This window comes from Strongylocentrotus purpuratus, unplaced genomic scaffold (genome assembly GCF_000002235.5).
Source record: "Strongylocentrotus purpuratus isolate Spur 01 unplaced genomic scaffold, Spur_5.0 spur5_scaffold_2, whole genome shotgun sequence".
Lineage (NCBI taxonomy): Eukaryota > Metazoa > Echinodermata > Echinoidea > Camarodonta > Strongylocentrotidae > Strongylocentrotus > Strongylocentrotus purpuratus.
The window spans coordinates 2733092-2747506 of record NW_022145605.1 but is presented as its reverse complement, the minus strand read 5'-3'; the positions used below and the strand labels follow the sequence as shown (position 1 = coordinate 2747506).

The window sequence follows — 14415 nt, the reverse complement described above, 5'->3', positions numbered from 1 at the left end:
AAATGATATATTATCTCCATGTACATATTTCTTTTTTTGTCACATGACTTTTGAAACTGATAATAATGAATTAAAGGAAGTACGTTGGCCAGTATGCCGTATAGTGGAAGAAATTAGTCCAGTCAACGTATTTTTTGTTTTATACATGACCTAACAGAACTTTACAACTTCAGAACAACTTATTAAACTAATGATCTTATTCATTTTAATGAATTACAAAAGCAGTACCTTACGAAAACTCGATGTTGATCCATTTTTGGACATCGTTTGCGGTTGGTTCACATCATTTGTGTGACTACCTTTTAGTTGTGTGCTGTAGTGTTCTGATTCATTTATTGGAAGTTTATTTGGAACTAATGCATTATCAGTGATTAAAGGAGTAAAACGATGCAGTGCTGAAATAAAATATTCTGGTTTTGCATAAATGTAGCTAAGCTACTTGAATATTGTTTGAATTGTTTGACGCTGTTGTTTGAAATTTTTGAAATGATTATAATTATACAAAGATGACCCTAAGTCGATCGTGTCAAATTTGTAGTTACAGATTAGTTAATTTAATTACTTATTATTCCTAAGTTTCATTTAAGATGTTCACACTTGTACAAGCATTGCTTTTTAGTGGACTCTCTGTTTTCAACATGTATTTCTTGAATTTGTTTTAAATGCTTATAATTGATTTGTAATGTTTTGTTGGAAACATGAATAAATTTGAAAAATTGAAATTTGAATTTGTAATGTTTCATGATGGTTGGTTCTTAGATTTGGACATGGATAAGGCAGAAACCACGCTTTGTACGCATGATGCATGTGTTTTTATTAAAGGAGTATGTATATCTTACCTTACACAAATACAGTTACAATTCAGCTACAATAGCAGCACCCTCTGATCTGCCGAATACCCGTAGGTGGATGCAAATCTGCACCCCAACTGCACCCTTATTTCTTAGTGTGTACACATCGGAAGGGATACAAAAGAAAAGTTATTCATAACTACAATTATGTTATTTCATTACATGTTACATGCTATTTCAGTCTAGGTACTACGATAGATAATTCATTTTGAATTTTATCAAGATTGATATGACTAAACTGCTTTCAGATATAGTGTATGTTTACAAATAATAAAGACTCCACGTTCTAAAAAAAAAGAGCACAGTTTCAAGTTAATTTATTCGTAAACCATTCATAAATAATGCTATTCCGTCGTCATCTAATGATACTGCTGCTGATGATGATGACGATGACGATGGTGGCGGTGGTGCTGATGCCGAAGATGGTGATGCTGATGATGCTGCTAATGATAATGAATATGTGTTATTGCATAGCGCATGGCATGTGCACTGATCGACGAGAGCATGTTGTCAATATTATCACATACCTGAACCCAGTCATTTAGCACAGACAGGCTGTTCTTGTATACACTGTATATGTTCGGTCTAATGCGTCAAAATACTAGTCCGTATTCTATTAATTCTGTTCTGAAATCACATATAACAAAAGAAAAACTTAACCCTCAGCCTAAATTCCTTTGCTAAGCCCAAATTTGCACACAAACCTAAATCCAGCATCGGTTTTCCTTTTTCACAGTAAACAGCCATTGAGTGGATATAACTTTGCTATGTAAAGCGAATGTAAGTGTGGATTTCAATCTTTGGTTAGAAGATAGAAAACAAATTTGTGCCCAGGCTTGTTAAGATTTGCGAATGATCTAAATCGATCGCAATGATACAATCAATATCAAAGGCACAATGCCTTGTTCGTAATCTGGAAGGTTTTGATTGAAATATTATGAACCAAAGTCCTACAAGTTTCGATCGATTTGAATCAATCACAAATCATGAAACGTTAGGGTCCGTTTTTTCTTTCTTTAAATCGTCTGAAACCCAATTGCATTTAAACATGGTCAATTCCTTTCTTTAACACAGGCTGCAGGGAGAGAACTGGGAAAAGCGGCAAGGGCCTGTGACGACATCTTAGGATCAGCTTACCGGAGTTGCGATCGGAACTTGAATAATGTCTACATCGACTGCCAAACATTTATGAGAGATAAAAGGGTCCCAACCTCCGTTGGTAAGTTATCTTGATTCAGTTGAAGATGCCACAAGTTAAATACGGCAAATGTACGGATTTATGTCTTATCCAAAGGATTTGATAATGACGATCACTGCCTTACCAAGGGACTTAATCGTGCGTTGACTTGATTTCGAACCCAGGATCTCCCGGATATTAGGACACTGATCCAGAGGCGGCGCTCCCGCGGGCAAGGAGGGGAGGGGTCACAGTGTCCCTATTTTTCGAGTACCCCAAAAGTGCTCCTTTTTACATAGGGAAAAGTGCCCCTTTTACTTTGACAGGTGTCCCTATTAATTTGTGAAAGTGCCCCTTCCTCTTTTCACCTTCGACAAGTTCCCATTTTCCTTTGCAATAAGTGTCCATTCTCCATGCTCATAAGTGCCCCTTTTATCTCTGGTAAATGATTCTTTTTAGATACGAGAAGATGCTTATTTTCACTTCAGATAAGTGCCTCCTTCAACTCCAATAAGTTGTTTCTATTAAAATCTGAGAGATACTCATTTTACTTTGACAAGTGCCCCTTACCCTCCTGATAAATACTCTTTTTATTTCTGATGAGTGTCCCTTTTGACCTCTAATAACTGTCCCTTTTATTTTGACACGTGCCCCTTTTCCTTTCTCATAAGTGCCTTTTCCCATCCCTGGTGCGTGCCTCTTTTAGGTGTAAGGAGTGCCCAATTATCACCTCTGATAATCACCCTTTGTACTTTGACACGTGCTCCTTTTCTTTTCTAATAAGTGTCTTATACCTTTCGATAAGTATCCCCTTTTCTCCTCGTCATTAAACATGTTCCTAATTTTAAGCGACTAAGAGCACTTAACCCCAAAGCTCGCTCGCATTTTTAGATGATATAATTTAGTTACATATCAAAGGTTTTTTCATTCTTCCGTTATAAGAATGTGCTTATAACCTCGCGAGGATTGGGTTTTTTCCTCTTTATAAGATGTAATTTTTCGCACTGTGACCTCACAAATCTTTAAATTGTTCCTCGCTCAGTTCACTCGTTCGCAAATAAATTTCAGACCTTGACATCCAACTACAAAGTCTGATGCTTAAGCAATATTTTGTATGATGTATAAAAAGAAATAAATATTGAAATCATTCCTGATTATTTAATCACAATGTAGGGGTATATACCAAGGTCTAAAAAATTGGATATTTTCGCGTTGAGATTTCCCTGTGTAGTTGCCCTTTTTCCCAAAAGTGCCCCTTTTCGTTGGTGCCCCCCTCCCCACTTTGGAAGTCGCCCCGTCGCCCCTGCACTGATCTACCACTGATTGATACTCATAGTGTTGCACGATAGTCACTAGTAGAAAATTGGACTTATGAACTGACGCGCGACACAGGACACAAAATATATAATTGAATAGTGCGGATGCATCGTTAATTTTACTCGTATCTAAATGTATGCATGCTGTTCTACTATAGCCCACTTGACCGAAGATATACCAGATAGGTTCACGACACTGGAGAGACTGAAGAGACGGTCCCAGAATTCTTTCTAATATTAATCTCACAAGAGCTTCGACCTCGTTGACCTGCGGTCTTGCGCGCGCTCAATCAACTGTGATGATAAAGATTGAACAAAAAAAAAACTAAATACAATTTCTTTTCTTCTACAGGTCACGGTTTTGTAGAAAAATATGTTTTAATCCTTTAAATCCGGAATTTGTTCTCCATTTTTAAAGCTAAAAATTGCAATAGCAAGAATCGAAGATATTGAAGTTTGAAAAACAAGTTTAATTATTTGTAACGATTTAATTTGTTTATCTCTTGTCTTTTTCAGGTCAAGTGTGTGAGATTTTTAACGCAGACGCCGTATGTAGTCTTCTGAAAATTAACAGTATCTGTGCCACACCGGCCTATCTGGACAATGCCGTAAACAACGCCCTCTTGAACACGCGCACTGCAATGCAGAGCGTAGTGGACACCTTTTCGGCCGATGTCGATTTCTCGCGTTATTTCGAGAAGCGTTCAAACTCGAGCACGACCGCTGAGCACATCCAAGAGGCCATCTCTGCAGAGCTGGACGAAGCTTACAGCTACGTCGACTGGATCCTATCCTTCTCTGACAAACTCCTAGCACTGTCCTTCGTCTGGGTGCTCTTTAAGTCATACATGTACCACTCCAACTACCGCACCAAGGACTCATACGACAACCAGTACATCACTGCACAGTTTAAGAAGCTAGATGCCAACCGCAGTGAAAATGGACAACATCACCTTCTACCACTGAAAAAGAACGAACGGAACCGACTCATTGACGTGACTGCTGTTCGTCTATGCAAATCGGAGAAGGGCTACTTCAAATTTGGGCTTTCGACTGTCTGTCTACATTCCATCATTGCTGGGCTTCTGATGTTCATTGACTTTGGACTTTACTGGTTGCTTAGCAAGATTCGAGAGCACGGTGATGTCCAGATTGCCACATCAGGAGAGGCCGGCACTGATGTTGAAATCGGAGGAAATGGTGTTGTGGCTGATCTTGTAAGGATTCTCTTCAACGAAGGCTTCAAGGCCACGTCTGCTTTCAACACCTCACTCGACACCACCGTCTGCCTACCACAGCCCATTATACCTGACAAAAACTTGTCTATCATCATCAGCGTCCTCTACTTTGTCACTATCTTGATGACGCTCTCGCAGGCCTACGCCCAACGTCTTCTCCGTTACATTGCCGCGTACTACTACCCAGAGCGAGAGGTAGAACGCATTGCTTACCTCTATGGTCGCACCTTGCAGAAAAGACAGTCCCTGATGAAAATGCTTTGCCAATCCGTTAGACGGAACAAGAAAGAAAAGGACGCTTACAACAAAATCAGTATATCTTCTTATTTGACAATGAAGTTCCCTTGCTGTAAGTGTCTCTTCACCTGTTGCGGTTTAAAACAAACGCAATGCTTAGGTTGTAGTAGCCCGGATGATGGTCTCTTGGTATACTGCTCTGACCAAGACTGTGACGGGGTTTATTGTGAGGAATGCGCCAGAGCATTGCAAGGAAAATGCTCGCTGTGTGATTGTACCATCAACTTGGGAAAAGTACCATTGGACGAAGAACAAAAGATGTAGGCCTAGAGCTTGTCACCTTGTTTGTTCTTAAATCATACCACAATGACAAGGCCTTCAGCTTTCCATATTGGTTTGAACGTGCTACCAGTAATTGATCCAAAAAAATTGATCAAAATCACGAATTTTGAAGCCTCGTTCACACGTGGTAAATTGCCTTTAAAATTACCAGGTCATTTCATGCGAATACCAGTCGAACATATGGCGTCAATTCGACTGCATTATCACCTAAAGCTTATCAAATAATGACGGAGATGACTACACTCCCCCAGTAATCAACGCAATGCTCATTTTTCATCCTTTCTTGCTCGTTTTGTACGTTGTCTTTCTCACATGGCGCGTCACAAAGACCACACCCGGGGCCCGTTTCATAAAACTTTTTTCAATAACAAATGCTTAATTTCTATGATAAACTTGCTCTCAGCCAATCAGATGCCATGGTTTCAGTAGCTTATAACAGTAGCTTGTAACTTGTTATTGATATCAAGTTATATGAAACAGGGCCCAGTCTCCTACGTCAATCAAAATAACGCCTCGTGTGCAACGGACTCATTGGATGCTTCATACGTATTCTGTAAATCTCCCCCATTATGCGAGTATGACCAGCCCTTTCAGCTCTATCTAGCCATTAATAAACTCTTTTAAATTAATTTTCATTTACACACCATTTAATTTAGCTGACGACCGGCGCAGCTAGATAGTCTATGGAAATTTGCTTAAAATTAATAGTGGTGGTTCTTTTTAAATTCATTAAATCTAAATAAACTGTGTCTGATTTGTCGACTACCTGATATCTTTTACCTATTTTATCGAAATCTTCAAAGTTAAGATAGTTGAGGCTGCCCCATTAATGCAATGCATTACTCAAAACATTGTGGACTATCTGCATTTTGTTTTTAATATTTTTCATTCGAATGTATAGTGTTTGTAGAATATTAATTTATTCACTTATGATACATGTAATTGTGTCGCATAAAGGCTTCTTGTGATGTATTTGTTTTTATTCTTTTTCATTTTCTCGTAAGTTAATCAAAAGGTAATAAAAATGCATGTAACCATGGTAACCAAATGAAATGAATAAAGTTTTTTTTATCAACAATCGTTTCAATCACCGAGATACATATGTACAAGTCTATACTTAGTATTAATCCAGTATACCTTCGAACTATTGGTTATTTAAATGAGCCAGATTCTTGCCAGTATGAAATAGAAATGAAATAAAATGACATTTTATTCGCGATTTAGATAACTAGAAACGGGTATGATGCAGTAAAGCTGATATGCAATTAGTGATAATTCTTTATTTATAGCAATTTCTTTTTTCAGGTGCGTAAATTTAATCAAAGTCCGTGATTATTTATCATTCATTTTCACCAAAAAACGGTGTTCTATCAAACATAACCCATAAGCTTAATATGAAGCTCAAGAAGAAGAAAGAAGACAGTCAGGCTTTTCTTAGTCGATAATTACGAGATGATGTCTATAATTACAATTTCGACGTACCAGAAGGATTAAAAGAGTACGCTGTGCATTCTTGTTTCGTTTTATTTCCATGAATTATGCAGCATGTTAATACTGTTAATATATTTTGTATATGTTTACATAATTGCCTAATGATCAGATTCCGAATAGACTGCCACTGAGGGATGTTTAGTATATTATATCGAATAGTATATTGAATGGTTTATTTTGAATTATATATATGACATTGTAAATAAGAGATTGTGAAACTCGCCGTTATTGTGGAAAACGTAATAAATGCTATAGCTGTAATTATAATGTTCACGGTGTTTTATTTCGGCGTACATCTTTATTTTCAGTATAGATATTAATTTGTTTGATTCAAGACAGATTGTTTTCCCTCATATTGATATTCTTTTTAACTTACAACAATATCAGATATCATCATTATAATCATTATCAAACAACGAAGATATTTAATTAAGGTCCCGTTACAATACAAAGATAAGATAATGAAGACAATGTCAAATTTAAAGTAGAAATAGGGCATGCAATTGTCATGTTCTGTGGTAATATTTATTATATTCTTAAGTGATAAAGCATCATCATATATTGTTGTTATATACAAATATAAATACAGAATGCTAGCACCCCCTGCAAACATGATAATCTTGATCTAAAATAAGAATAATATCTGAAATATCTAAACGAAACCCCGCTTATAAAGGGGCTGACTAAACTATGTGCGAAACATTTAGTGCGACCTGATAACTCTACCCCAGTAACTGAGGCCTACTAAAAAGAAAACTAAAACATAAACAAATGCGATCCCGAACCTCGACTAACCATTCAACAAGGTATTTACTGACAATAGATGGCGCCAGTAACTAAGTTAAATAATACTACACCCAACGCTTAATTGATATATGATTCATGCAAATTCCCAAGTATAATCTTATAATATCTTAATTTGAAATAACACAGTGCAGATTTATAATATGCAGTACAGTACTATATATTTAAAACAACTCTATCAATAATAAGTAGGCTTGTAACGAAATATCATGTATTTTTACTCTCAAATATTATTGACAATATTTTATATAATGTAAAATTACTTTGTAAATACTTTATTACCGTGTACAGTGACCGTCTCATTCTGAGCTGCTGGCTACTCTTTATATACCAAAACAAATTTTAAAAGATGAAAATCAAAATATAAAAACAAAAATAAAAATGAATTTTAATCAATCAAACTTAATTAATAGCGTCTTTAGACCATTTACCAAAATTGATAATTTACCACTTGAAGTGAAAAACAAAACACACATTCGACTCATTCAAATCTACCATAATGCAAAGAAATCTTTAACTTTTTATTTTGATTACGTGAATTTCAATTCTCTGTAGGCTATGTTTATTCTGACTTGCTAGTTTCCTGTAATCGATTTGATCGTATGATTGTTTTTACTCGCAGGGCCCCATGGGAGATCAACTGGTGTTGAATTGGCTATCCTGTTAATAAAAATAAATATATAAATAATAAATTCAATGGTAGGATCCAGGCAGTTTCTCGATCTTAGTAACTTTCGTTTTGGCTAATTTACAACACAGTTTGAAATTTAATCCTACCAAATTCAAATAGAAACGCCATACATCGGGCCATAGTGATTGGTAAATTATGCGCTATCAATTGATAATTTGAGCAACAGCAGAATTAATGCAAAACCAAAAAATGATCCAAAACATATTTCGGTTTAAACTAGAAACTTGGTATTTGTCATTATGTTCTGTGGTCATTCATCTAAGACTTAAGTTATTCACATTTTGATATCTTTGCTAGCATGCCTTGTTTCTTGATATTTGTATGATGTATATCATGTTTGAAGCTAATTATGTATTAATGAAACAAATACCCCCAAAACTGAAAACTAATCATGTAAATGCAAAAATGATAACTAAAATCTAACATACATGTCCACTCAGTGAACATACTGTGCCTAAAATCAGATCTCAAATATCAATCATTAGGTCTATGGCATGTTTTGTGATGCTTTGGATGTTTTTATCTATAATGCTAATTAGCAATTGTTATTTCAAATTGCACAGCTCATTATCCGTCCTGGGGCATGTCTTTTCTATTCTTATATAGTTTGATTGGGTTTGGGTTTGATTTTAAAACAAGGCTGTAAAAAAAAAAACTCCATAAAAAAAATTAAAACAAATAAAATAATTAAAATATAAACAATTTAGGTAGAGGGCAATGCCTGGATCCTCTCCTTAAACTTTGGGTGTCAGACCAAGTTATTTGCCGAAAATTCTTAGCTCAAACTTTCCAACACCCCCCCCCCCCCCTTTTTCCCCCCCCCCCCCCCCTCCCCCTGCAAAACATTCTTCAGATTTTTGAAAAATATTTTGAATGGGGATATCACATCCACAACATTGGATCCCTCTAGCGATGTGAGAGAGTGAAGGCAGGCCTTTATAATAGGGGATTCAAATAAAAATTCAATAAGTTCAGACGGAACAACAGAAGGGTTTTCAACTGCGATGAAATGCGTAGGAATGGAGCAGAAAATAGAATATCCAACAAGAGTAACTAGTGAGTCTGTAACAGTATTAGACATTAAATACACTATTATGATATTACGAAAAGTATGATAATCACTCGGGTGTTAACATGGCATATTCCATTTTGCATAATTTGTTTAATAATGGTTGTAATAAACATGCACCAATCAAAGAGAAAAGAAGCTGCAAAGGTCGCGCTTATAAAAAACCTTGGATAATCAAATCAATAATGAAGTCTGTTCGGAAAAAATATAAATCGTTTTAAAAGTAAGAAAATCTAATTTTTATGCAAGTGATGTACAAAAATATCGGAGCTACAGAAACGTATTAACGACTGTTCTTCGCAATGCCAAGAGAAATTATTAAAGTGATATGTTAGCTGAGAACAGCAATAACACTGGTAAAATATGGAACATCATAAATGAATTACTAAATGGGAGAAATAATGGTAACAAAGGTACTCAGGTAAAAAAAAAAAAAAAAAGGTTATAAGGAGTATTAATAGAAATGATGAGGTTCTAAAAACTGATTCTGAAATTACCAATGAATTTAATGATTTCTTTGTAAACATCGGTCCAAATCTAGCATCAGCAATACCAAATGTACCCACATTATCTGAAGATTATTTGAATAATTGTGTTGAGCAATCCCTGTTTTGGAAACCGTCTGAAGCCTGTCTTCAATATCTCGAGATTGCCAAATATCCAGCTATTTGAACTATCCCGATCGCAAACTATCCAGCTAATTTGCGTCTTCATCAGACCGAAGTAGCAATTAGCGGGATATTTGGTCGGGATTGTCATCCCAAGATATCTTGGGATAGTTTGCAAAATATCCCACTATTTGGCAAAATATCGAGCTATTTGTCCTGTGCGTCTTCACCAGACCGAAGACTCGCACTATGCGCTAACGCTGAGCAAAATATCTCGAGCTAATTTCTCAAGGTCGAGTTTCAAGTTTCGAGGTCGAATCTTGAGCTGATGAAGACGCGATTTGTAACTTCGGGATTATTTCCCAAATCAGAAACAGCGGGCTATTTGGCAATCTCAAGATGATGAAGACATTTTAAAGTAAGCGATGCTTGTACATTTCCTCGTAAAACGGCAAACCTGCGTCAGCCAAGTCAAGGACGTCAGGGGTTAATGTATCACGTGACGGCAATTCTTTAGGGGGAGAGAAGCCTGTGGTTGAAAGCATCTGATCTAGGTAGCCTGTATTCTGCCTGAAGTCACAACCCCACTTCCATGATAAAATATCGTCAAGAGACGGTTTCCATTCAAGTATGTTGGTAGTGAAAGGCAGTCCCACCGCCTTGCAATACTTGGGGAGCATCACGGAATTATTCATCAACAAATCAGAAGAATCAAGAATAACTGGTTCCGGGTCGATGTTTTCTTTGACGTAAATCCAGAGCTCATACAGACTTCTGTAGTAGTCGGCTGGGTCGTTCAGTTCTATGTGGCTCCGTAAATCAAATGCTGCTTCGTCGGTTTCGTCGGCGTGTAGTAGGTTTTATGCTTTTCAAATGACTAAAACTAACTTTGTGTAGTGATGAGAACATCAAGATGGGATGACGGATCAGAAAAGAATGGCAATAACCTGTCGGAATGAATTCTCTTAGGTCACTGCGTTGCATGTAGTAACTCCTTGGCTAAACCAATATCTTTCACGAACACATGCTCTGCAGTGGATGCTTCCAGCACGCTCCTGACGGTCTCGTATCTATGGATCAAGAATTAGTACAAAACACAATGATTTGTTTACTTGTTTGCTTTGGAAAAAATTAGACGAAGGATATGTTACGCTTGGTGTGTTTCTTGACTTTCAAAAGGATTTTGACACAATAAACCATAACATATTATTTTAAAAGCTATCCCATTATGGCATCCGAGGACATGCACTGAAATGGCTCGAAAGCTATCTTAGTGACAGAATGCAGTTTGTGAAATACAAAGAGTCATCGTCAGAAATTAGATATATCAAATGTGGTGTACCACAAGGTTCTGTCTTAGGACCAACTTTTTAATCTATATAAATTGTGAACTGTGACAAATTATTTCAACTTCAGACTATTTGCAGATTATTCTAATATTTTTCATACTTTTCCCGAAGGTGTAGATCAAATAGATGAGTCTGAAGTAAATGCAAATTTAAAATCAATACAGAATTGATGCACTGCAAACAAGCTTACTATCAAGTATCAATGCGTCAAAAACCAATTTTTCATGTTCTTTAGCAGCCGTAGGAGAAAGGCCATGCTTAGAGGGAGATTAAAAATATCTGAGGCAGAATTAAGAGAAGTGGAGGAAGCGACATTTGTTGGCATCACCATTGACAGACATTTAACATGGAATTCTCACATCAAATCTGTTAATGACTGTATATGAAGAAAGGTCGGTATCCTCTTTAAACTACGGCACTTTGTCCCTAAATATATATTGATACTGTTCTGTAAAAGCTCTGATACAGCCACATATTATATATGGCATAGAGGTTTGGGGTAGTACTTATAAATCACACTTGAATTATATATTTTATACTCAAAAGATGGCTGTACGAGTTATAACTTTCAAGCCACATCGTTCTCATACTATTGCACTGTTTCATGACCTCAAATTGTTGAATGTTTTTAAATTGCATAAGTTATCTATTTGTACTTTTGTGTTTGATTTGATAATGAACGACTACCTCATTCCTTAAAACATTATTGCAGTATGATACAACATGAATATTCCACAAGACAAAAAACGGGTCGACAACTACGTCTTCCTTTATTCAAAACAGACCAAGGAAAGTTTTCTGTTTCGTTTGTTGGAAGTAATTTTTGGAATATGCTTCCTACTGATCTAAGAATTGAGAGATCAAGAACCTCTTTTCGTTAAAAAATTAAAAAATTACTCTTAGGTGAAAACCATGAATTATAAGCATGTAATTATATACCGTAGATATACATAGCAACCAGTCTCGTTTTTTTTTTTAATTGTAATATTATACACAAATCTTATATATATAGGATTTGGAAACACATTGTGTATTTTTTGCTGGAACAAGCACTTCATAAACTTTTTTTTAATTTTTCGTTATTTTGCAAAGTATTATTATAGCCAAGACGTAAAGTGCGCCAGCGCGCGAGCGATTAAAAAGTGCAATCATGTACAGTAGATGCCCGGCTCCCCCCCCCTCATCAGTGTTATTTAGGGTACGCGTATGCTCGTTCCCTCCCTTTGAAAGCACCCCCCCCCCCCCACCCACCCTATCTCAGGACTGCCAACATTTCTGAATCCCCCTTTCACCGGCTTTTCGCTGGCTTGTCCTGCCTTGGAGACCCCCCCCCCCCCCGAAAAAAAAAATCCGGAACACTGCTTAATGTACCCACACCCCCCCCCCCCCCCCCCAAGCTCTAGTCGATCGAGGGGGACTGGGGGCCAATGTTTTTACTTTTCAAAATGAAATAATCCTGAATGAGCTTTCAAAGCTAGCAGGAATTTCAGGAATTTGATCCCGGGATTTGATCAATTTTTCTAGGATATTCAAGATATTTTATAACCTCCTTTTTACATTTCTCAGGAGTCCAAAGAGAGAGAGGAAAAAAACCCACCCCTTTTTTAAAGAATTAAGAGTCGAGAACGGTACAACGAATCGTCTTCTTTCTCTAATGATTTAATGAAACGTAAAAGCTTCTGCGCTTCGCGCGGGAGGGGGGGGACAGAATTCAGACGAGGATTAAGAGTCGAGAACGGTACAACGAATCGTCTTCTTTCTCGAATGATTTAATGAAACGTAAAAGCTTCCGCGCTTCGCGCGGGAGGGGGGGACTGAATTCAGACGAGGATTATTTTCGAGAACGGTACAACGAATCGTCTTCTTTCTCTAATGATTTAATGAAACGTAAAAGCTTCTGCGCTTCGCGCAGGAGGGGGGGAAGAGAAAAACTGAATTCAGATGAGGATTAAAAGTCGAGAACGGTACAACGAATCGTCTTCTTTCTCTAATGATTTAATGAAACGTAAAAGCTTCCGCGCTTCAAGCGGGAGGGGGGGGGGACTGAATTCAGACGAGGATTATTTTCGAGAACGGCGGTACAACGAATCGTCTTCTTTCTCTAATAATTTAATGAAACTTCAAAGCTTCGGCGCTTTGAGGAGGAGGGAGGGGGAAATCGCCCTCTCTGCCCCCCCCCCCCCACATTACGCCAATGTTGGTCACCATTATGTACCAATATTTGGCTCGCATAATTTCAAATTTGACCCCCCCCCCCCTAAGAAATCCTGGATCCGCGCCTGTCCTAGGCTTTCCAGAAAGGACTCAGAATTGTCTATTTTTGGTCATAGATAAATGTTTTTTAAGTTAATTCTCCTTTAAGAGAAAACCAGGAATATGACTTACCAATGCGCTTCTCCTCCCAATGAAACATTTTGTTGATGTTCCTGTGGCAGTACCATTATACATCATTTTCTAAGTGATGGGAATCAAAATACGAGTTCGCAATCTTCCTGACGAAATACTCAATCTTATGTTATCTAACTTGAAAGTGTGTCGTCTTATTTCGGAGTTCATTAATAAAACACTACAGTTGCAGCTGTCAGTATTTCGAAAATAAGTCCAGTTCTTTTACTTTATGGTTGTCTAAATTTGGCATGTGCGTGCATGTATGTATGCATGTCTAAATTTATGTACATGTGTTTTGGGTATGTGTGTGTTTGTTGTTTGTTCGTGTGTGTGTGTGTCGTGTGTGTGTGTGTGTGTGTGTGTGTGTGTTGTGTGTTTGTGCGTGCGAGATCGCGCGCTGCTTGCGTAAATTAGTGTGGGCGTGTGCTCGTGCTAGTATGTGATGACTATCGCCGATTATCCCCCCCCCCCCAACTCCTCGGTACGGATTTACGCCTCTGATTCATACTCATAGTTGTTTGCTACACCATCGATAGTAGTTAGCTAACTATGACTCCTACTTACGATAGTCCTTCGGCTCTATACCGTCTTGACATCACCTTTCCAATACCTCAGCAGCCCTGTCAAAGATGGCTTTGTTTCCTTCATACGATGTCGGTAGATCGACACCGTCGTTCAACTTGATGTTGAGCATGGCGTGATGGGCGTGTTCGAATGGCTCGTACCATACCTCGATCTCGGGTATCTGGCCCATCGAACGAGTGAAAGCCGTGGATCACATCTATGCGAGGTCCATAGCATTACTCGGCTAGATCGTAGTGAGCTGGTCTGGGACATTCTGGTCAATGATTCGC

The 14415-nt window shown here is 37.6% G+C and overlaps 1 protein-coding gene across 2 annotated transcripts in view; it reads left to right on the top strand.

The window, feature by feature from the left end:
* Positions 1–5599, top strand: part of LOC590762 (mediator of RNA polymerase II transcription subunit 1) — a 39749-nt gene extending 34150 nt beyond the window's left edge. For both annotated transcript variants that reach the window (XM_790356.5, XM_011666169.2), the window contains exons 12-13: positions 1926–2070; positions 3861–5599. In XM_790356.5, the coding sequence (XP_795449.4) occupies positions 1926–2070; positions 3861–5143 (1428 nt within the window). In that variant the 3' untranslated portion in view covers positions 5144–5599. The remainder of the gene's footprint in view (positions 1–1925; positions 2071–3860) is intronic.
* The last annotated feature ends 8816 nt before the right edge of the window (positions 5600–14415 follow it).